The 24,281-nt window shown below is 37.6% G+C and overlaps 1 protein-coding gene across 5 annotated transcripts; it reads right to left on the bottom strand.

The window, feature by feature from the left end:
- Nucleotides 1-703: 703 nt before the first annotated feature.
- On the bottom strand, nucleotides 704-22,376 carry LOC134295058 (transforming acidic coiled-coil-containing protein 3-like). 5 transcript variants are annotated; one of them, XM_062967003.1, is made up of 17 exons: nucleotides 21,681-22,366; nucleotides 21,121-21,283; nucleotides 18,410-18,546; nucleotides 15,078-15,851; nucleotides 14,604-14,685; nucleotides 14,056-14,215; nucleotides 10,637-10,689; nucleotides 9,692-9,822; nucleotides 9,491-9,587; nucleotides 8,676-8,846; nucleotides 6,873-6,949; nucleotides 6,284-6,327; nucleotides 4,260-4,283; nucleotides 4,123-4,214; nucleotides 3,277-3,383; nucleotides 3,070-3,190; nucleotides 704-939 (listed from the first exon to the last, which is right to left on the bottom strand). In XM_062967003.1, the coding sequence occupies exons 1-17, from the start codon at nucleotides 21,791-21,793 to the stop codon at nucleotides 868-870; spliced, it is 2,418 nt and encodes an 805-aa protein (XP_062823073.1). In that variant the 5' UTR covers nucleotides 21,794-22,366; the 3' UTR covers nucleotides 704-867. The 5 variants fall into 5 exon arrangements, with proteins under 5 accessions (XP_062823073.1, XP_062823072.1, XP_062823075.1 ...); XM_062967002.1 differs by having other exon boundaries at nucleotides 4,123-4,283; nucleotides 21,681-22,363; XM_062967005.1 differs by having other exon boundaries at nucleotides 4,123-4,283; nucleotides 15,078-15,173; nucleotides 21,681-22,074.
- Between the last annotated feature and the right edge of the window lie 1,905 nt (nucleotides 22,377-24,281).

Here is a 24,281-nt window from a genome sequence, read left to right as displayed (position 1 = left end):
TCGATGATTTCCTTCCTTTTCATAAAACATGTGAAAAGTCACTTGGTTCTTTTCTGCCACCAATTTGAGTGGTCTTTCTGGTCCAGTGCAAATCTATCTTTCCTATTTTTGAGCCCTAATGAGACCTATGTTGCTCTTATTCTGTTCTTTTCAAGATTGCTTTCTGCAGTGCTAAAACTTAACTATCCATTTTCTATCTCATCCTCCTCTTCTTTCAAAAGGTGTCGATTTTTTAAATTTGTTACAACACATCAACCAAATCTGCAAATAATATAATCTATTTTATTTTTAATCAGTTAAAACTTCTTCCCATTCCTTCTTCGCGGAAATCGAATAACGCTTGAAACACTTGATCCAGAGCAGAGTGGACTGGTATGAGGCACTTCGGTTATTATTCTGGCCCTCATGATATACAAAAAATTCCCCGAAATGCAGGGAAATTCTACCCAGTTTTTGCTATAGAACATTTCATAACCATAAGAGGTCTTTAAAAATGGGAAGAGATGCCCTCTTATGAGCCTAAATGGGCTCATTAGGTGAAGATGTAATGAAACGACTTCCCATGTCTATTGGTGGACACTCAGGAGAAAAAAAAATTTTTTTGTGGTGGTACAGAACAGGATTGTGGCATTTCAGGGAAATAAAAATAATAATAAACCTAAAACCCAATAGTTTCTATTTACAGAAATAATGGCAAGCAGACTGGTGCCACACATTTATTTGCTTTTTGTAAATAACAGCAGAGAATATAGAAGTTTTCATAGAAAAACAATAAAGCTAAACAAGTGCAAATGAAAATAGTCATTAAATTTCATTATTAACTATCCCAAGTCTGAATTAAGAACCAGCATGAAAAAATGGGATGGTTCAGATTATCGCATTTTCCATCTTCGAAATCAAGTCATCACAAATTTTTGTGAGTTCTTCGTTTTCTTTTGTCTGTTAAAGAAACAGGGGCAAAGGGTTATACAAGTTGCAGAAGTCACATATTCTGAAAAGAACACCCATACTCTCCATGAGGGCTTCATAAACATTTTCCAGTTATGGCCATTTTCCGCCTGAGAAATTTTTATGTGCCCCAGGTAAAAAATATAAAAATCAAACATTTACTGATAAACCAACCAGGTCCAGGCTATTTGATTAATCGCATATCCCCTTATTGACCAACTGTAGTCTTCGGAGTAGGCCCTGCTCACAGTCCCACCCCCATCTCAAGCACAGCTGGTGGGAATGAGAGAAAAAGGGCCTTCCCTGTGATCACCCCCCCGCCTCTGGAAATCCCTACCTAAGGAAGTAAAAATGCCCCCCCTCCTCTTTCAAAAAACAACTGAAAACATACTTCTGCTCATTGACTTGAAGAGGATTAGATAATGATACTGTTACTATACTTCTGATTAAAATCTATTATCTGTATCCAGGATCTGTTTATCCTGCTAGTCGAGTTACCATCTTTGGCAATAATCAACTTATACACCTCCAATGCTTTCTGTCGGCTCCGAGATATTGATGTTTCTGTTTGATATTTTGTTTTATGTTGATATAAATTTATTTGATAGGTTATGTCTTATTTTAATTTTAGAAGTTATGTTATAATTTGTTCTTACATGTTGGGTTATTATTATTTTTTGCTATTATATGTGTATTGGTTGTCATATTCAGGCATTGAATGTTTACCTTTTTGTGTTTGGAATACGCCCTGGGTCCCTTCGAGGAGATAGGGCGAAATATAAATAATAATAATAATAATAATAATAATAATAATTATTATTATTATTATTTTGTAAGTCTTGCTAAACATGTTGATTTTCCTTTAGGTAGTGGTGAATCATTTTCTGCAGAGTGCACTGTAAACACTGCATGTTGTTACTAACAGTTATGTGTAACTGGATAGCATTCAAAAACCTTTTATTCTTTTGCATGAAGGTTCATAGAAACACAGCACTTTGGCTGTGCAGAGTGTTAAGCCCTGGAAGGGCAGCTTGCTGCCCAGACCCTTTTCCATGCAGCTTATTATTATTATTATTATTATTATTATTATTATTATTATTATTATTATTATTATTATTAAATCTGGATGGCCATCTGTTGGGGTGCTTTGACTGTGCTTTTCCTGCATGGCAGAAGGGGTTAGATTGGATGGCCCCTGGGGTCTTTCACTGAAATACCGTTACATTTATGTTGGTTAAAATGGTTTTTCATTTTAAATATTATATTGGTCTTTCTTTCTGCACTACAAATGAGATAAGTGCAGTGTGCATAGGAATTCCCCAATTAGCTCACACAAACACTCTCTATCCATCTGCCACTAGCCCAGCCTGTCTGTCAAATTTTAAAACTAAATGCCCCTGTGTCCAAAAGTTTGCCCATGCCTGATATATATATATATATATACACACACACATACACATTAAATATACTATAATATACAGTATATAAACATTTATTGGAGCTCCATGAGAAACTTTTGCTTCAAAAAGGGCTCCACGGCTGAAAAAGTTTGAGAACCTTATGAACTTATAAATTAGTAAAATCCCTCCCAAACTAAACACAGTAGACTTCATTTTTAATAATTACACTTGGGAGTATAAATTAAAGGAAAGACCCGTGAATCTTGCATTGCTATGCAGGCAGGCATTTGAAAGACCCTTTTCCTATTAGTTGGGTTAGGGCTCCTATTGTGCATAACAGCTTTGATTTACCAACAAATGATTTCTATGTAACACTGAATTGCAGCCACATACTCACATGAAAATAGAGAGAAAACACTGAGGACTTCATTTCCTGCCTATAGTATTCCACTTTCTGGAATCCTAATTTTGTATTATGCATTGTATTAATTTTGTATTATTTACATCACATTAAAATTGATTAAATTGCCTCTGAATTTAATGGGAATGAGTCAATAGTTTTTTGTCATGTAATGTGGGCCTGGCAATTCTTCATGCAATTCTGATTTGAGATGTGCAACTATAGATTTAATATATATATATATATCAAAGCCTTTGGGAGACAGTCTAGACCCCTGCTTAGAAGACTGAATATTGGATCCACAAAGAAACTAAGACTGACCTTCTGCTCAATGCTTTTCTCTAATGACTGGATTCTCATTTGTTCTTTGCGCAAAGTGGCTTGAAGAGCCAACGCTTTTGTTTTAGCTTTACTTCTTGCTTGGGCAATCGCTTCATTTGCTCTAAAATAAACAGGTTATTCAGGTATATTAGTTTTTAAAGAGAGGTACTGCAAATTTAATACAGATCCTTATAAAATGTTACTCACTTGCATAACTTTTCTTCTGCATGTGCCTTCAGTGCTTGGTATCTTTGCTCTTCCTTTTTAATTCTTGCAAGATACTCCTCAACACATTTTTTCAGAGCCTCTTCATTCTAGAAAGTGGAAATATAATTTTAGATTAAAACTCGGGGGACTAGAATCCCAGTTGGTGGAAATGCATCAATTACTTCAATACAAAAACTTATTAATATACAGTAAATATAATTTAAAGGTAAATAAATAAATATTTTATGTTCTATCAGTCTAAGTAGCCTGACATTTCACATTGTAATGATTATGGTAACCTTTTGCTATCATTTGACTAAAGTATATTTACTTCTAATTAATATACATTTATGAAGAAATTAAGAGTGAAAGGTTTGGTGAACTGACTTCACAACCCTGTTAAGCGATACTATTGGCTTAGCAGTATGAAGGGAAAATATACTTTAAATTAAAAAGTTGTTCTCTGTCAAATGTAAGTGGAACTTCTCATATAATACATGTCAGAAACAAAGCTCTGTAAATTGTCTCCTGACTTACTGCCAAAAATATTAATATTTATTAAAAAGTCAAACTACTTCAGATTGACTCACCCTCTACATAAGACAATATTACAAATGTCAGTAAATGAAAACATAATTTTAATTTTTTTATATCAATAATGTCACCTTGGTACATTTACAGAACATTCCATTTTAGACCATCTGCACTCTTCCCCCGCTCCCAAAATGGAAGGAGTGCGACTATTATGCGGTGAAATATGGTAGCTTCAGGGGGAAAGATGGTGTGGAAAGAGGCAGCTAGTGTTATTTAAGGAGGAGACTGAGTAAGGCTGTTGGAAATGCTTACCCTCTGAAATCCTTCTATTGCCTCTTTCTGTTTTTCAAATCGCTTGAAGAGTTCCGAGAAAGATTTCTCCATGGATTTCAAATCAGATACAACTTGCTGTTTTTCATCAAGTACTTTCTGCAATTCTTTTTTTGCAAGCTCTTTCTGACTCTCGCCCTCTTCTACAGGAACAAATTTGTTTTAGGTGACTCAATCTTTGTTGACTCTTTTAAGACGCTGTATCAGTGGTTCTCAACCTGTGGGTTCCCAGGTGTTTTGGCCTACAACTCCCAGAAATCTCAGCCAGTTTACCAGCTGTTAGGATTTCTGGGAGTTGAAAGCCAAAATATCTGGGGATCCATAGGTTGAGAACCACTGCACTATATGTTGTCTCTAACAATACAAATATTTGAAGATATGTTCAAAGGCTCCAGTTAGCAAACTCATCCCATGAAAGTCAAGCAAGGCTATCCCACAAATGCACAATTTCAGGTGACGTATAGAATAGACTGGGGTGTACAAAAGAAAACATGGTGCAGTCTCTAATCCAGCCTATTTATATAACTATATTTTTCAGCTACCATGCCCTACTATTTCCAAAAATCATAAATAACAGCCAGTAGTTAAAGAAATGACATACGTCCTAGACAAATCTACTTTTGTCTAGGATGGGATGGTGAACATGTTAATTCCCATCAGAAGCAGGAAGCATGGCCTATGTCATTGCAACCTACCCCCAGCCCCAGAAAGCAACTAAGGTCAAAATGTTCAATCATTTGAGTCTGTGGAAGAAGGAAGGATCTGTAGATAGTTAAAACCAAATTCGTACACATTAGATTTAATGGGCTAACTAGGTTAATATGTAGTCAACTTCTACTTTCTCAGCTACTGTTTACTACCACCATTTCTAAAAGATTTAGCTACAGGGTGAAGCATAAAGATCTCTCATATTTCGAGGAGGCATTGTGTGGACTGTAGTGGGGGTAGAGACGTGAGGGAAGTCCAGTTAGGTGGGTTAGGAGCTGCTGTTTTCAGTACCCATCATGAGTTGGGTCGGTGAACTTCAGGGCTTTATTGTCCAAGCATATTATGAGAACAACCATTCTGTGACAACAAGAGTGTTCTGTACTAGTCTCATGCATTTGTATAGGATGGCTATGTCTTTGTTTCATTCGTATGGCCCTGTTTTCGGGTGCCTTTCCAAACGAGCTTTTTTGTCCCACATCCGAAAAAACGACTATTTTGTCCCATTGATGGTAATGTGTGGGCTTCCCACACTTCCCTTTCCCTCAGTTTTAGGGCTGCTGCCGTTCCCCTTTAATTGGGAAAGCTATCCTTTTGTCACTGCTGCTGAGATCACTTTATCCAAGCTAGGGGCAGACTCAGCTTGCCTCCATCTCATTTGCTGGTGATGAATGTCCATGTGGCATGCAGGTCCAAACATGCAGGCCTGCCAGGTCCTTTCTTGGCCTGCACTGTTGCAGAGCAAGGCCGCCAGCAAATGTGATGGAGAGAAACCCCAGCAAGCCCCAGCCCAACATCAAGGATCCCACCATGAGTCTGTCCCTAGCTCCTATGAAGCGACTTCAGCAGCAGTGACGAAAGTTAGATTTCCCAATTAAAGGGGAAATGGCAGCAGCTCTAAAACTGAGGGGAAAGGAAGTGTGGGAAGCCCACCCATTGCTGCCAATGGGATGAAAATATTCTTTTTTTTTTTTTTTTGGATGTGGGACCAAAAAGCTCATTTGGAAAGTAAGCGCTCCTTACTCGGGACTTAGCTGCAGGCCCTGGCCTTTGCCGCTTTGGGCCTACACACCACATGCAAACTCTCTAAGAAAAATGTACGTGTGGTGTGTATGTCCAAAGTGTGCCAGCCTGTAGTCGAGCACGGAAAGAGAATGGCAGATCTAGGAATGTTAGAACATCCACTCAGCAACTGCCAAGGTATTCCACTGATAAGCTTGCCATGGTACTGGGGATATCAAGTTGAAGAAGAATTCTGCATGCCGATTTAAAAATGCATCTATACAAAATAATTTGTCTGATGTTATTTTTAACTTTCATTACAACAAAACTGTTTTTATGTACTTTTCAGAAATATATACATTTTGTTTCTAGATAGACACATTTTTTGTGCAACCCAAACAGCAAAGCATTGAAAAAATGTTTTATATCTGCTTACCCATCACTTGTGTAATGGTGCCTTCAAATTCTGCAACAATTGTTCTAAAGGAAATACAAGCATCTTATTTTCAAATACAGAACCAGAAAATTAATATGATTCCACAACAATGAAACAATATTGGTCCTTCCATTAATAACTCCACAGTAAGAAACATACACACACACACACCTCTTAAAAAGGAAGCATAGGTTTACTTTTCTTAAAGTTTCTGGAGGCAGGATTAAGTGAATTTCTCAACATTACCAATATGGGGAGAATACCCATTCTCAGTTTAGAGACTGCCTGGAAAGAGACCCCTGCCCCCCAAAACGCACCTCATCTATGCAGTACAATTACTTAGAGAGGATGGTGGCAGCAGGTAATTGAACTCTCTGGAATTTGACAGTGATATAACCCTGGATAAGCGATCCTAAACAATTAAGCAGAGGATCAAAACTCTGGTTTTCCCCCCAGTACAGACTGTCCTTCTGAATATTGTACAGTAGCACAAATAACGTCCACCTGAATCCACAATATGAAAGATATCTATGTAATTGGAGAAGGCAACATGCACAGAAAATGCCCATTATTAACTAGATGTACATACCCCATTTCTTTACTTTCAATATAAATTTTGTCATGCTTCATTTTCCACTCCAAAGCTTCTCTTTGCTTTTCTTGCACCTGAAACCATCATATCCCAAAATAATTAGCAAGAATTCATTTATCTTCAGACTTACAGTAAAATTAAAGAAACTTTGCCAGAAAGGTTATTGGAAAGAGATCAGACTTAAATACAACTTTAGAATTTGACTAACATTACTCAATATCTGATCTCATGCCCTCCCCCAACAAAGAAGGGGGATTGACAGGGTTGAAGGTCCTAGGATTAGGCAAGGGCTACATGGGGGTCCCTTGGAGACTTTTACGTCTTTCTCTGGGGATATTTGTCTCTCTTACTCTGGGTGCCGCTTGGAAACTTTTATGTCTTTTTATAGGGGTCCTTAGGAAACCCTTTTCTTTTTTTCTCTGGGGCCCCTTCATGGGATGCAGACTTGGCCCCACACTTCCATGGCATCTTTTCCATGACTTTAGAATTGGTGCTGCTATTTTCTAGATGTAAATGATCTTGAAAAGTGAAGAGGCCAAGAGTAAAGAATTTTCAGAAGGGGACAGAAAATTGAAAGGACCAAGTTGAGGGAAGGGGGGAAAGAAGAGACAGGAAAAGGCCACCTTGCCCGCCTGCGTGTGGAGAGGGGAGAAGTGGGGAAGGCTGTCAACAAGGATCAGAAGAGAGACATCTTGGCCTTGCCATTCACAGAGCTATTAGGTTGGAGAGCTTTTTCTTCACTTGATAACTGGAAATAGAATCTATAAACATGAAGTGATAATTATTTACTTAAGCAAGCTGATGTTATTGAAGGTATTGAAAAATATGAGTTGACAAAAGCTAGAAAATATATTTTGAGGTGATTTTTGATGCTATTGTAAGTTGCTCTGATATAAATCCTTATAATTTTTAATAAATATAAAATTACTTTGGTGTCATTATCTAAACTGACTTATTTTATCCTAAATCATGCTTCCCCAAACATTAGAGTAGTGGTTCTCAACATGGGAGCCCCAGATATTTTTGGCCTTCAACTCCCAGAAATCCTAACAGCCGGTAAACTGGCTGGGATTCCTGGAAGTTGTAGGCCCAAAACATCTGGGGAACCCAGGCTGAGAACCACTGCTTTAGAGGGAGCCCAGCCAAAAATCCTGGCCTGGGGGCCCACTTCAGGATGTGGGGGCCATGTCCGGTCAATTGTTCTTGTTAGGCCTTCTTCATTTTAAGACTAAAATTCTGAATACCCCTTTAAGACCAGACTTTATTATTGATCTTTATACTACTATCTTGGAGATTAATACTTGTGTAATCCTCAAGATTCCAAGCAGAGTATAGTTTACATTATTTCTTATGGCCATTTGTTTTGTTATTGGATATATCCCTGGGGGAGAAGGGCATTATATAAATTAAATAAATAAATAAAATAAAGTTGCTGTAACACTAGAGTAGGAGTCGTTAATGTACAAAGGTGGAAAGATGTTAATCAAAGAGTAGACTCATTTTGTTACAGTGATGTCTAAACTAAAACTTCAGATTTTTAAATGATCTAGACAGCTGCGAAAGGCTGTGTTTAAAACAATGATATTTGACTGGTTAAGGGAATGGCACCGGGCAAGTCAAAGATCTTGAGGGATAACAGCTCCAAAGGCTGACTTCCAGTAACAGCCTCTATTACTTGTATAGTTTTCTTTTAAATACAGTAGTTAAGTAATTTCTATATTAGCCATTAAAATGGAGGAGTGAATGGACAGAAAAGATTCAAAACAGTATCAAATCGAGTGTCCCTTCTCAAATTCTTACCTCTGAAGTAAGCTTTTTAACAACAATATCCGTCTCATGCTTAATCTTTTCTACAGCTGCATCCATGCCTTTCTGACTGTATTTCAGCACTTCAATGATGGCCTCAGTGGGCAGAGCACAAGGGAATACTGAAGGATTCTTTTCATCTAGGGTGGGTTGTAGAGTTTTGACCTGTGGCAAAAAATTTAATACGTATTTACATGCAATATTTGGTATCTTAGTTCTCTAATTGATACAGATCACAAGGTATAGCCGGATAGTGATTTCAGACTAAATCTATGATATCCAAACTTGTGGGTGGTTTCAGACTGAAACTGTTCTTCTGCTCTGAATAAAGGATACGTTGATAAGATCAAGGCTCCCGAGAGCTTAATTATTCAATTGGGAAACTATGATTTTCCATTACAGGTTGAGCATCTCTTTCAAAATCCAAACTTCTCCAAGATCCAAAATAGTTCACACGCATGCCTGAGACGGTGACATCTTTATTTCCTTATGGTTCAGTGTATACAAACCTTGTTTCATTGACAAAATTATTAAAAATATTGCATAAATTACCTTCACACTACGTGTATGTGCATATCAAACACAAATAAACCACAATTTTAGACTTGGTTTCCAAGATATTTCATATCTGCAAATAAAGGTATTCCAAATTTTGAAAAAATTTAAAACATTTCTTGTTCCAAACATTTTTGGATAACGGATACTCAGCCTATACTTTTCAACGTCATCAGTATGTCTATTCTCATTTTAAAATTCAGAAAAAACAGCAATTTGAGGAAGGTTGCTAGAGATATTTAACTAGCACTTACTGGATCTGGGGAAATTCCAAAAAGATCAAGCACCAACGGCTTTTCTTCATGTTCATCAGATGTTTTTACTTCATTCACTGTCATGGCTACTGAATTTCTGTTTTAAGACCAAAGATGGATGGTCTGGTTAGAAACTGCAAGGCATACTGAAACAATTCTATATAGGTTATAAATGGAAGAACACAGCAAAATTATACATACTCATTTTGAAGTAGTGCGACTCCTGTAGACTTTACTTCCTTAACATCATCAACATAATTTTTAGGGCTTTCACTCAGGAGAGGGTCAAACTTCAGGTAGAGAGATTCCTTTCTTAGAACAGACTCCTTGAACTACAAGAAATAGATTTGGAAATATATCAAAGTTCCCAGACAATCTTCCCTTAACATGGTGGCCTTGTTCACGTTTTGGCCACATCTGGAGCTATCTGACCAAGAGCAACACTTATGAAATTTAGATAATCTCCAAGTGAAGCACATTTCTTTGAATTATGAAATAATTGATTAGAGGAGGTCCTGTGTCCTAATGAGTGTCAATATAGCAAGGGCTGTACCTTAAAATCTTTAGGGTTCAGACTTTAAAGCAGGACTGTACTAAATGCTTTCAAATGTGAATAAATTGGAAGAAATGTGGTGTGGGGTGAAAAATATTTCAATCTTTTAATTTTCTACCAAAAAAAAAAGTTTTGAAAAGTTAAGCCAGGTTTTCTTTTTAGGTTAGTAGATGGTTTTCTGATTCTGAATCCCGTCATCAGGCAAATACACTTTTTAATTCTTATACTGTTTTGAAAACTCATAGTTCTTTCTGCAGATAGCCTTACATATGTGTTTTGAAAGATCTAGCCTCTAAAGGGTACATTTTTTCTGTGTAAAATAGGAAAATGAAAACTTTTGATCAAAATACAAGAACAGCTAAGTCAGCCAAAAAGTGGCATTACATAAAGATTAGCAGCATGAAAATTTAAAATATATATTATTCAACATGTCAAGCTAAAAAGAGCAGGATTCCTAAAATTAAAACACTAAACTAAACAATATTATCTAAATTCTGTGCAAAAGACTGCTTCTTTTAGGAGTGTGTGATAAAACAATAGGGAAAAGAAAGGAGACAAATGTAACATCCTACATTCATATATTGGTTACTTACCGAGGACATTCCAAACTGTTCCAGATAATCTACTTCTAGGTCCATTCCTAGAACTAAAAGGGGAAAAATACTGAATATGGGAACAAAATGATTTTATAGCAAACTAGTATTGAAATGACTATAAAAAGTAACTAGTTTGTCATTTCAAGAAAAGAAGAGGCATGCCTTCCTGCAATATTTGTGACTTACGTATACTGCGTGAAATAAAGAAGGCCTTCGATTCTTCCCATCCTTTTTTAAAACTGATTTAACTGGCAAGGATGTTAAAGCTTTAAATGAGAAGCAGTTTTGGAACACTGCTCTTATGGCATTGAAGGGTGGCCAATGAGGTACGTTTACTAGATCAAAGACAGGTAAAAGGTAACATACAATAAACAGGGGTCTCTATTACTTCAGTTAAAACCTATTAGAGTTCCTACTGCAGGCATGTGTGTGTCCAGCGCAAAAAACTGACAGCACTACAGATGCAACTCAGTAAGCAATAACAAAAGGAAAATAACATTGAGATTGTCTACATATGCTTAGGACTTTGGCTGGCTATTAGAAGACCACTAAATTGGAAGAGGTTAGAAATCAAGTTTGAAGCTACAAGAACACGTAGGATGAACATGACCTGAGGGGGCTTATCCATAAAAGGACACTGAACATGTGATATTGTCACTTTCTTAACAACCTTAAATTATTTGATTTGTAAATGAATTTAAATGGGAAAAGAGATATTCCACTTGAATGGTGAAATGGATGCCACAGGAACTGTCACTTTCCCTTCTTGTTTCTGCCTTGCTGTCATGTGCATCTTGCCTGGAAACGGTTTTGGGGGGGGGGGGGGGGAGATATGCCTCAAATATGGTGGACTCTGGATCTGCCTTGAGGCCACCCCACTTGATTAATATAATCACCATCCTCACCCCAAACTGGTTCCAGAAATGGCAATTTAATCACCTGCATAGTGAAACTGGTTTCTGCTCAATCAGTTCCAAACCAACCTGAATGGTTAATATAGATGAATCCTTGGTCTTGTCCAAAAAAGAAGATACTGCTCAGTGTGGAGGAAATGGAACAGATAACACGAGGGGAAATGTAACACAAAACAGGTGAAAGTGTTGTGCAGGAATACATGGGTACTCTACATAAATGCGAGTCTTCAGGACCAGATAAACTACATCAAAGATCTCAGAACACTGGCAACAATCTTTGTGAATCTTTGCTTGCCAGAAGAAGTCTTAGCAGACTGGAGAAGGGCAAAGGTTGCCCTTGTCTTCAAAAATGGGGGGAAAGAGGACTCAGAAAATTACTGACCAGTCAGCCAGACACTAATACCAAGAAAAATTATAGAGTAGTAATAATAATTTTCTTTCTTACCCACCTCTCCTCACGGCAAGTTACAGAATAATCAAACACATACACATTGTAAAAATACCACAAATACACATATTAAAGTGCATTTCTATAAAAGATACACATTAAAACATATTTCTATAAAATACATATTAAACTATACAAAGGTCATTAAACAGTCTGTAAGTACTTAGAAATGTCATGATCCCAAAAAGTGAACATGGGTTTCTTAAAAGCAAGTCATGTCAGATTAACCTTATGGCTTTTATATATATATAAAGTGAAGAGCCTGGCAGCCAAACAGAATTCTGTGAGTGTGGCATACCGTGATTTCAGTAAGGTCTTTGAGAAGAACCCCCATGATATTCTTGCAAACAGACTAGTAAAATGTGGGATTGACAATGCAACCATTAGGTGAACATGTAATTGTTGACTGATTCTATATTCTGCATGGCATAGGGCTGGATTGGATGGCCCAACCCAACTGATGCTCACCAATGCCTCCTCCTCATCCTGGACAGAAGTGGAGTATCACAGGGTTCTGTTCTGGATCCAGTGCTAATGAATGTATTGTTGGAAACAGCAACCTCCCAAGCCTGTCACTATTTGTTTATTGATAGCGCATATATATATATATATATATATATATATATATATGTGCTAACTAGTATTCTATGTATGTGCTGATTTGCCAGTTTGTATCTCTTTGGTGTAGGAGGAGTTATAGACATGTGATTTTACTGAGCATGTTCAGATTCAGGACTCCATTTTGGATGCAGTCTTCTTGCATTAGACCTCAGTGGAGGTATGTGTTTGGTCTTCAATGAAAGCAGGTGTACAGTATGTGTCCCGACCTCAGTGAAAGTGGATGCATGTTGCTGTTTAGAGACTTTAATGGATACAGTATGATTATGGACTTCAGTGAGTACAACTATACTAAAGACTATGGACTACCGATTAAGAATGATACCCTGTGTACTCAACACAAAGAGAAGCTATATCCTATCTTATTGAAGTGAACTTCAATAAGAAATATTCCTGTATAGCTAATTAATAAAAGACGTTTATGAGTAAAAATATATTTTTTCAAAGAAGACTTTGCTTTTATCTCTGAGTGCATATTTTAAACTAAGAGGCTTCACGGGAATGTGTATCTTTTGGACAATTACAACTGCAAAGAAACAACCATCTGCAGCTAACCAAATACATTTTGTAGTGGCATGTCTTTATCCTTCGCAGTTTAAAGACATGGTTCTTCAGTTTGACAGCTGAGTTACCTGTGTGCCACTACATTAATGTTTCTGAATATCACCTGTTCAAAGAGTTGACTTCTAACAAGGGCATGCTTTTCTTGACTAGTGGTTTTCAAAAGATGGTCTCCACATATTCATAGACATTCACATTTGCCAAAAGGATATGTGCCCATAGACTAGGTGCAGTTATTTTCCAATAGGTTATGCAATATGTTATGGAATTTCCAATAGGTTATGTGCAATACGTCTTTAACAATGATTGGATGAAGGTTTAGAGCAGTGGTTCTCAACCTGTGGGTCCCCAGATATATTGGCCTTCAACTTCCAGAAATCCTAACAGCTGGTAAACTGGCTGGGATTTCTGGGAGTTGTAGGCCAAAACACCTAGGACCCACAAGTTGAGAAACATTGGTTTAGCGAACATGCTTCCAATATTTGCAAATAACATAAAATTAAATGGGGTAACTATTACCCCAGATAACAGGATCAAAATTCAAAATGACCTTAAAAGACTGGAGAACTGGGTAAAAACTAGCAAAGTCAATTCCAACAAGGTTAAGTGTAAAGCACAATACCCTTAAAGGGTGGGGAACAGATATAGGATGGATGACACCTGTAGAATGGGAACTGCGATTCCCCTTTTCAGGCACCTGTGCCCATTTCTATATATTCTGGTCATAGACCGTAATAAATTGCTGATTCTGACACCTGTAGAGTATTAACAAGGGACATGATAGCCATGGTGTGAGGTGTACCAAAACAAAATACAAACATAGAATTTCACACTGTTATAAACACAAATAGGCATTTCAATTCTACTACACTTACCATCAGTGGGTGATCTGAACTCTTCATTGTCTATATCCAAAAAACTGCCATTATTCATTACTGTTTCTGCCTGATGTGGTTTCTGAGTTAGACCATTTGCAGCCTCATGTAATGAACTTTGTTGACGTAAAACCACAGCTGATGCAATACTTTGGTTCATCTAAGAAATGAAGAATAGATTAGAGAAACGCTCAGAAAAGAGATAACTATAGATTCCATGTGTTGTTTAACTTGCTTCCCTTCACCTGTATGTCATTTGGTTAAACTGTACTCTATTTTATTTTCTTAAAAGATCAGAGCATGTTGTTTGGGAAATTTTGCATCAGGAGTGGATAAAGTGTGTGTTTTGAAAGACAACCTGGGCTTCAAAGCTGCCAAGCTGTAGAGATGTCTCAATTTCTTACAGCAATAAAGATGAGGTTCCCAGGCATGATTCTTGAGATTTAAAGCCTCCAGTGCAGTTTTTAGCATATTCCCACACCCAAAACATGCTAGATCCTAAATATAGCAATAAAAAGGAATTAAAAAAACAAAACAAAAGACAATACCAATTCACTTGAAGGTTCAGTTTGAGTTTCTACTTTTGTTACATTCTGTTCTTCAGCTGCAATCTGCTCTTCAATCTCTTTCCTATAAAAATAAGAAGACTGTTATATCCACATGTTCTAAGGACATCTGATTCAATATACTTTTAAATTTGTTTTTGTACATGCAGGTTTTCTTTTGCCCTTTACCTGTGGACATTTAGATAAAAGAAGCTTCTTTTCACAAAAATTAAATACTAATCCCCAATTAAGCAATTAAGCCATCTATGTTTTAATATATCTCTGAAAAGAATACTGAGCAACTTGAAATTATTTATTTACAGATTTAGGTTATATGCTATTTTCTACTGCATATGTAATCTACTGTTACCAAATACTTAGATTTAGTCCAGGAACAAAAAATAGGTTACTTTTCATGAGCTTCTACTACATTTCTGAAGTCCAGAACTACTCTAAATGCACTTACAGAACACTTACTGTTTTTCAAATGTTGTTTCTACAGCCCTTGATTCCTCAGGGAAATTATGCTGCTCTGCTTCTTTGAACAGTCCACTGTCCTCTTGGGTATCACTCCTTTCAATGGTGAACACAGCACAGTCAGGTGAATTCTGTAATTTGGAACCGCCTCCAAATGGGTTGAAGTTAGGATCAAACTTCTCAAAATCAAAGCTATATGCTGCTTTGGGAACAGAATTCTCTTCTGTTCCAGTGCTTGTTTGACATTTACCCTTTTCTTTTCTTTTACAATAACTGAGACTTCCAAAGCTACCAGATTCTAGCACAGGCGATGAGATATTATTTTCTATAAGTGCCACTGAAAGTAGCTCAGTCTTGCAAGCATTGTTCAAATTTTGCTTTATAGCTTGATTGAGGCTTAATATTTGCTTTGAGGAATCACTATCTAGCAATGAAGTGGAGTTAAAAGAACTTGCTGGTTCATAGCTTGTTTCCTCAGACAGATTATTTTCAGTAGCAGATTCCAGATAAACTGAACAAAGTGAAAGAGAATTTCTATCCATTGCTTCTTTTCTTGTGCAAACTTGCAAAAGAGACACTGGTTGATTTTTAGGGGAATTCAGAAGGCCACTGGTGCTCTTGAACGGATCTGGATCATTCAACACAGACGATTCAGGAGTATGTGCTCTGTTTTTTTCTGGGATGACATCATTTGGAGAATCAAAGCTGAGCTTTCCTTCTGTCGCTATCTCCTCTTTTGCTAAATCAGTATCTGTTATTAGTAGTGGTTGATTCCTGTGGAAAGGCAGAATGTTATGATTGAGCCTCATGGCTCTGCTACTGGCAGGCGTGGACGTAAGACTCCTCGAGAGTCAGATACTCTCGAGGAGCGAGAAAGAAAGAGGCTGCGAGATATCTTTGCAGAACCATCTGACGAAGAGTCTTTTGAGGGGTTTACGGAGAGAATGGAGGAAGAGCTGGTTAGCTCAGAAGAGGATGAGATGGATTGGACTCGGGTAAGGGAGGAATTGGGTGCCACTGGCAATGATGGGATGGAAGATGATTGGGGACCTTCAGGACTAGACCCATGGACAAGCTGGAGGGATGGGACGGGATCCACAGCTGGGGATGCTGTGGGGCGTAGTCAGAGGTGTTCCAGTTCTGATGAGGAAAGTGATGAGGAAACGCCCGGGTTAAGGAGGACAGCTGATAGTGATGAGGACTTGTAACTGGCATAAAATGGGGCTTGGGAGCAATAGCAAATTGCGTTGGGCAAGGTAATTTGGACAAACGCTTGGGATCTGTGTGGGACGTTTTCCTGAAGACGGGTGTGTTTCGTGTGCTGATTACGTAAGTTGTTTTGGAATTTGGGTTCAGACGGCGGGAGGAATTGTGTGGGCTTTTGTTTGTGCAAACCTCTGCTTAATCTCAATAGCTTTGACCTTCCGTCGTCTTCTTGACGGACGCCATCTGCTACTCTGGATTTACGGACTGAACTGACTACAGGCTTGGATTCTCCTTCTGGACTTGGAAAACTGCAAACGTCTGCTTCTGCCTATCGACCTTCGGAAAGAACTGGGACTACTCTACTGCTTCAACCCTCGGCTGTTGTGTTTGTATTGGAAGTTTGCCTGCTGTGTGTAGGAGTGACTTCTAAGTTACTCAAAACATAGTACTGGCAGCAGAGAGGCATCTGCTGCCAATTAGTTACATTCTTTTGAACTCTTTGTTTCCCAGCTTCTGTTTTGTTTGTTCCCAAGCTGAAGCAAGCTGTTTTGATTTTACCCGGATTAAACTCCGGTTTAATCCGGTTTATCTTTTAAACGTTTTTCTTGCCCCTTTTTTTTGCTTTTTGAGGCTAATGTTGCCTGGCCCTTGTCTTTTACGGGCATTTTGAGTTCTGTAAATCCAATAAACTCTGTTATCTTTGATCTTGTGGCGTTCTGTCCTTGACACAGAACCATCACAAATTAGTTAATTTAGCCTTCTAAAGACAGTTAAAATAAAAAGTACACATTTGGCATTCAGATTTTTCTTTCAGAGGGGGCCATTGCTTATTAACCAAAAAAAGGATATTCACTGTCGGCTTCAGATACTATGTTGTCAGGTTTATGAAAGTCTTGCAGTGTCTAGACTTTAATTCTAGGAACACATGTTTTGAAGTAATCCAAGCTGAACTCAGTGGGGTTCACTTTCAAGTAAATGCACACTGGATCAGATTACATTGCTCACTTTATCAATTTAGACCATTTGCTTACTTCCCAATTACCAAAGCCCCTTGGGTATTTATCAGCAGAAATGAAAAACAATCAGCAAAATGTATATACATTAAATCAAACAACTAAAAGCAATAAAGTTCTTAATGATTCTGTAACATCTAAAAATAAAATTGACTTAATCCGGCACGAAAAATATCAGTCTAGTAATCATCAGAATACAACATACTTGTTTTCATAGATCCAAGAAAACTGATGCTTCAACAGGAATCTTCAGATAATCATAAAGTTGGAACAGACCACATGGGCCATCTAGTCCAATCACCTGCCATGCAGAAAAAACACCCCAAACAGATGGCCATCTAGACTCTGTTTAGAAGCCTCCAAAGAAGGAGCCTCCGCCATACTCTGAGGCAGAGGGTTCCATTGTTCAACAGCTCTTATGGTCAGGATATTCTTTAGGTGGAATCTTCTTTCCTGTCATTTGAATCCAGTACACTGAGCCCTAGTCTCCCCAGTGCAGCAGAAAACAAGCCTACTTCCTTCTCCCCTAAGACACTCTTTCACAAATTTATACATGGCTAACATATCCCCACTCAACCTTTTCCTCTGTAGGCTAAACATACCCAGCTCTTTAAGCTGCTCCTCATAGGGCATGGTTTCCAGACCTTTGATCATTTTAGTTGCCCTCCTCTGGACACTCAGCTCTCTAGAGTGGAGTCAATCACCTTGTAATTGCATCTGGAAAACAACTGTCAACTGCAACTGCAAAATTTAGTTCTTTCCATTAAAATCAAAGTAGCTGTGATATTAACACAACAATGCCTGTTTGTCTCCAAGCTGGCAAAAACATGTGGATGACTACGTTCTTGTTACATGAATGCAATTGTCCTTACTGCGTTTTAAATCAGGAGTAGTTACAGTTTCGCAATCATTCTCAGTGAAAAGAATTTTTTGGCAAATATCACTGCTTCTACTCATATGCTTGAAGTCCAGAAAAAAACAGCTTCCTAAAACCCATATTCTCTTCCAACAACCTGAAGACAGCTGTATGACAGCCCAACACTTCCTGGGATATCATTGACTATATTACAATCTATTTTGAATCTACCTACATAAAATCACAGTTTTACTCACTCAACACTGACTGGAGGCAAGAGAAGATCTTTTGGAATGCAGTCATCTACTAATGGAGAAGTTTCAGGTTTCTTCCTTACATCTGGACTCAGGAATTTGCGAGTCTGAGGATCCCGGATAGGAGTTTGAAAAGTTACCTTAGGAGAGAAAATTTATCAGAGATCTGCAGAGCCAAAATGCATACACACAACACATACCTAGACATTGATTGGGTACTTATGCCCTGCTTTCTACAGCTTAAAAAGGAGTCACTTGAAGCAATGTATGAAAAACAAACAAACATCAATATATATTAATAATTAAAAGCAGAAATAAAACCTACATAATTGAAGAATTGAATAATTATACAGTGTTTTACTCAGGAAAAGAAAATCTAAGACAAAATGTGGTGACATTCATAGAAAGATGAAGCCAATGTAGTTCAAGGATGTAATGCAGTTTGACTTAATCATATTAATGACTTTAGGGAAAACACATCGAGATAACTATAATTCAACTTTATGATCTAAACACAGTGGCAAAAGAAGAATCTGAAAGATTTTATGCTGGAGTAAGGTGGGAAACTGAATATACATAAAAGAAGATGTTAATCAGTGATGATTAGAATGCAAAAATAGGAAATAGAGCAGAATGAAAGATTACAGAAAATGTCGGTCTAGAATTAAGAAATGAAACAGGAGAATGACTGATTGAATTTTGTGAAGCCAATAGTGTGTTCTTTGCAAACACATTCTTCAAGCAACCCAAACAACAGCTGTATGCCTAGACATCATCTCATGGCCAATATAAAAATCAAATAGACTTCGTAATTAGAAACAGAAGATTGAGAAGTTCTATTCTCTATGTGAAGTCAAGGCCAGGAGGAAATTGTGCTGAAATACAACCTGAAGAATATCCCTGTAGAATTTCAAGATGTGAAAAATGGATTTGTTATTATAAAAACTAAGTGAACGGGAACTAGAATTCTGAACTGAAGTCAGAAACACTGTCAGGGAGGAATGCAAAAAGACACTATCTGTAGCCCAAAAGAAAGAAAAGCCTCAATGGATGAGTGATGAAATTCTTTAAGCAGTTAAAGACAGACAAGAAGCACGAATTCAATTATTTCTCTGCCTGAATGAGAACTAATTAATGCAAAGAAATAAAAGTGATGACAAAAAGGAAGACTTATTCTCAAAGATCTAAAAAACAAAAAAACAAATGGAATTTTAAATCATGAGTGGAAATGCTCTACAACTAGCAGAAGAACACATTATGTTGATAAATAAAAATAAAAATATGATGGAAACAATACATTGAAGAATTCTATGAAAGAGACCACTTTGTTTCAGGAAAAACCTTATAAAGATGAACATACATCAGAAAGTGATGTGGAAGCTGCATTCAGACCACTTAGAAGAAATAAATCACCAGAAGCAGATCGCTTACCAATAGAGCTGCTTCAGACTACAAATGCTGAATCTGTTCTAATTCTAACTAAAATCTGTCAATACAGAAAACAAAAAAATCCCATAAATTGGAAACACTCGGTATATATTCCCATCCCCATGAAAGGATTATTATTATTATTCATTTATTTTATCCCACTTTTCTCTCATGGGTGGGATTCCAAGTGGTGTACAATGATTAAATTACATAACATAAAAATACAACAAAACAAAAACATCATATAGGCAAACTAAACAGAAATACACACTACATAAGCCAAAAATTTGACAAATTCATAAATTAAAACATTATACCATTAAAACCATTCAAAATTCCATGTGTCACAAGATTTGGTTTCCTTGATGTGTAATTTATAAGCAAACAATGTCATTGAATTTCTAATTTCTATAAATGGCTGTGAAAGCTGGACAATGAAGCCCCATGTTTGAAACGTGGGGCTGGAGAAGAATTCTACAGATAATGTGGACTACTGAAAAGACCACTCAGTGGGTACTGGAGCAAATCATGCCTTAACTTTCCCTAGAATACTGCTTTACTTTGGCCATATAATAAAAATGACTCAATGGAAAAGACAATAATGCCTGATAAGGTAGTAGGAAGGGTGAGATACAGATACAGCATTACAGATAGATACAGTCAACCACAGATGCTGCAAAATATGAGGCAGGACTGCTGCTGATAGAATACTAGAAAGTCTCTCATTGATGGGTTTGCCATAAGTTGAATTCAACTTGACAGCTGTTAACAAGAAGCGGGAAGAATCAAAATTAAAACTAATAAATCACTGATGTAAAGAAAAGACACACGGTATAAGCGCCTGTCAGAACATTAAAGACATAGGAGTTAGATACCTTCCAGGGTATTCTGTATTTTAGCTGTCACATATCTCCTTTCCACCTGAACATCAGGAAGAATCTCCTTTCCACCTGAACATCAGGAAGAACTTCCTCACTGTGAGAGCTGTTCGACAGTGGAACTCTCTCCCCGGGGCCGTGGTGGAGGCTCCTTCCTTGGAGGCTTTTAAGCAGAGGCTGGATGGCCATCTGTCGGGGGTGCTTTGAATGCGATTTCCTGCTTCTTAGCAGGGGGTTGGACTAGATGGCCCATGTGGTCTCTTCCAACTCTACTATTCTATGATTCTATGATTCTAGAAGCCTCCTCTCATCCCCACCACTGAAACATTGTTAAATATTTTGATACTAAATACTTACAGATACTAAAACTGTTGGTCTAGAAAAGAGTGATATTAAATATTATCATACCTTCATAAACTTCTTTATTTTTTTTGGTGGAACATTTTCTTTCTGTGATGGACGAAGAATGGAAGGCCTGCCTGTGAGCTCTGGAGATGTGACGAGTATGGCACAGTTTTCAGCACCTATGTCATCACTAATATTTTCTCCCTTCAAGATTTGCAGACTCATTCTATAAATGGGAAAATAAAACAAACATTTATGTAACAGTGTTGCTTTTGGAGTGTATGCATAAGGAGATCTTGTGCTTAGTATGTCGCTTTTTCCCCAAGACCGGGACTCAAAGTGGCTTCCAAACATGATTTTTAGAATAATTTCAGAATAAATTGAAAATATATAATGTTAAAAAGAGAAGCAAAATGTACTCAATAAAAATGCTCCTTGCTTTATACATTGAACGCTTATTTAAATAAAAATGTCTTTGTCTACAAAATGCAAAGAAAGAAGGGCCTCGCATTCTATTGAAGGGCATTCTTGAGGGTGAGAGAAGCTGCTGAGACGTCTATCTCTTTGCTATGTTCTCTCCAAGCAAGCCTGTAAAGGTAGTGGGGAAGAGAGAAAGTCTTCACCTGAAGATCCTAAGTGTCCTGGCAGGTATAGATAAGGAGACAGGGTCTTTCAGATAGTCTGGAGAGTCATATGGCCTATGTCCATCCTGGCATTTTTCACTTCTTCTCATCATCCCCAACCATTGGTGACAATATTAGAGGTTACAGTCCACTTGGTGCCTCAGGGTCCTACTTCTGCTTTTAAAGCAAATGGATACTTGTAACAGGTTTCTAAAACGTGGAGTTATCATTTAATTTTAAAAGTTTTGTTCAGGTTCTTTCCTATGAATAGGTTGCTGTTTTACATTTTTCTTGGACTCATGGGGAACTCCTGGTCTGTAAACCACCAGTTCCTTTCAAAAGTCCGCACACAAAACTCCACATCTTTTTTCAGGGAATAGTATATCTCTCTGATTGCAAAAAGCAGCACATCATTCTGTTTTCAGGAGTCTAGGACTTGGGATGCTCCTGGAAACACAATGGAGGGGAATTGCTACAGTAGAGTCTCGCTTATCCAACGTTCTGTATTATCTAATGAAGTCTGCCTCCCACCCGGATCCACAGCTGTTTCTCTATACAGCTACGCACAGCGTGTCAACATGCCCAACAACAACACAAGTGCAGCCACACTCCCAAACAAGTGGCAGACTTGTTGTAAAACATGATATTTTGGTGCTTAATTTGTAAAATCATAAAGTAATTTGACGTTTAATAGGCTTTTCCTTAATCCCTCCTTATTATCCAACATTTTTGCTTATCCAATGTTCTCCTGGCCCATTTATGTTGGATAAGTGAGACTCTACTGTACTTGTTATCTTACTGAGCTGGCAGCTAAGAACTGACTCCCCCCAATTTTGCTTCTTTGGCAAGCAATAAAACAAAGAAGCTAGTAGCAACACTAGATATCTTTTTCCCAGAGGTAAGCACTAAGTGGCGAACCTCAGAAAGCCTTCTGATGGTTTTGCTATAAAGGTTGCTTGAAATAAGAAAACCATTGTGGAAGCCCTGCCATCGGAAGGAAAAATACTAGGATTGACAGTAACAAGAAGTAGCTTTTCCAAAACAGTAATTCATAGTGCATTTTGAATTCAGGGTGGGCAACAGTGAACATGGTTACATTTGGCCTGCGTGGGCTGAAAATGCAACCTTGAAATGAAGTGAAATTATTTTTAAATCTCCCAATTTCTACTAGGTTTTAGGTGTCAGAAAGTGTTGTTCTGAAGGAACTGCTCCCAGGAACATATGGGGCCATTATAAAATTTGGGGATCCGCAGTCTGAGAATCAGGTCCAAAAAGAGGGATTAGGGCTCTTAGAGAGGACAGAGCTTAATTTGATTCAGACAGCCATTTTCTTTTGCATTTGAATCTTGTTCAGTTTAGCTTCTACTGATGTCATAAAGGCCATATTACTGAATATCAAAACTGTCGGGGTTCTTTCTATTTCTGTATTCCAGCAACAAGGATTATGTATGTTTTGCTAAGCACAGAAATAGGAATATAGTTTCAGAAAGGGAGGATTTTAATTGTTTTAGGTTGCATAGAACTTTTGGAATGACAAAGATAAACAATCACAATATCTGGTGGATCTTAATTTGAATGCCTGAAACCTCTTGGCTACATACTGTGTTAAGACTAAAATTATTACAATTTCAAATCTTCATCAGCTAGATTTTCCATTCACAAATCTACTTTTTAAAGAAATCTTGTTTGAAGAGTCCAGCTAAACTTTCATGAAGAGTCTAGCACACTATCATGATTATTTTTATGTGTATGGAATCTGAGACTTCTAAATGAGAAACATGTACTTTGTCACCAAGATGTATGGGCCTAAAATCTAAGTGACGGTGCAATTTCAACTTTGGATATTGGGTACATAAAGAAAATGACACCAATTAAATACAGTGTTTGATCGACTTAGAATATTTAATATAAAAACATCCTCTGCATTCTTTATTTTATTGCTTAGAAGATCCAGGGAGCTAGCAGTCATGATGAAATTCTATACAAAGTAGCAATTGCTTTTACTTGTGATAACTGTGTTCCCAGAAGATAAGGGATTTTTTTATCATGTCAGAAGCGAATTGAGTCAAGTCGCTTCTGGTGTGAGAGAATTGGCCGTCTACAGAGACAATGACCAGGGGATGCCCAGATGTGTTACCACCCTGCTGGGAGGCTTCTCTCATGTCCCCAAGATAAGGGACAAAACTCTTGCAGACCAGTTTTGCTCCTCCAACTAAGTCCAGAAAAAGAATGATTTTACAGTGTCTCCATGTTAAGAAACAAGCCCTAGAAGACCAGTCAGCAATACAGCCAAAAAGACAAATGCCCCAGAAAAAGGAAAAATTATAACACAATAAAAGAAAATATACACTACATTAAACAAGATCAAAAGAACAATAAAACCATGGGCGGGCCACATGAACACTAGATTAAAACTCGAGGTGAGAAAGGAAGTAGGAGTAAAAACCACAGAGGACAGAGTCATAAAGTGGCGGTGCGATATGGAGGACAAATATTGAAGGAGAGCAGCAAAAGGGATGTATGTAGTGATTACTCTCCAAAGGCACAACGGAAGAGCCATGTTTTCAGGTCTTTCTTAGAGGCTGCTAGTGTGGGGGCTTG

The sequence above is a fragment of the Anolis carolinensis genome, unplaced genomic scaffold, assembly GCF_035594765.1.
Source record: "Anolis carolinensis isolate JA03-04 unplaced genomic scaffold, rAnoCar3.1.pri scaffold_72, whole genome shotgun sequence".
Taxonomy (NCBI): Eukaryota; Metazoa; Chordata; class Lepidosauria; order Squamata; family Dactyloidae; genus Anolis; species Anolis carolinensis.
The sequence above is the reverse complement of the archived record's forward strand: the minus strand, read 5'-3'. Positions and strand labels throughout refer to the sequence as shown.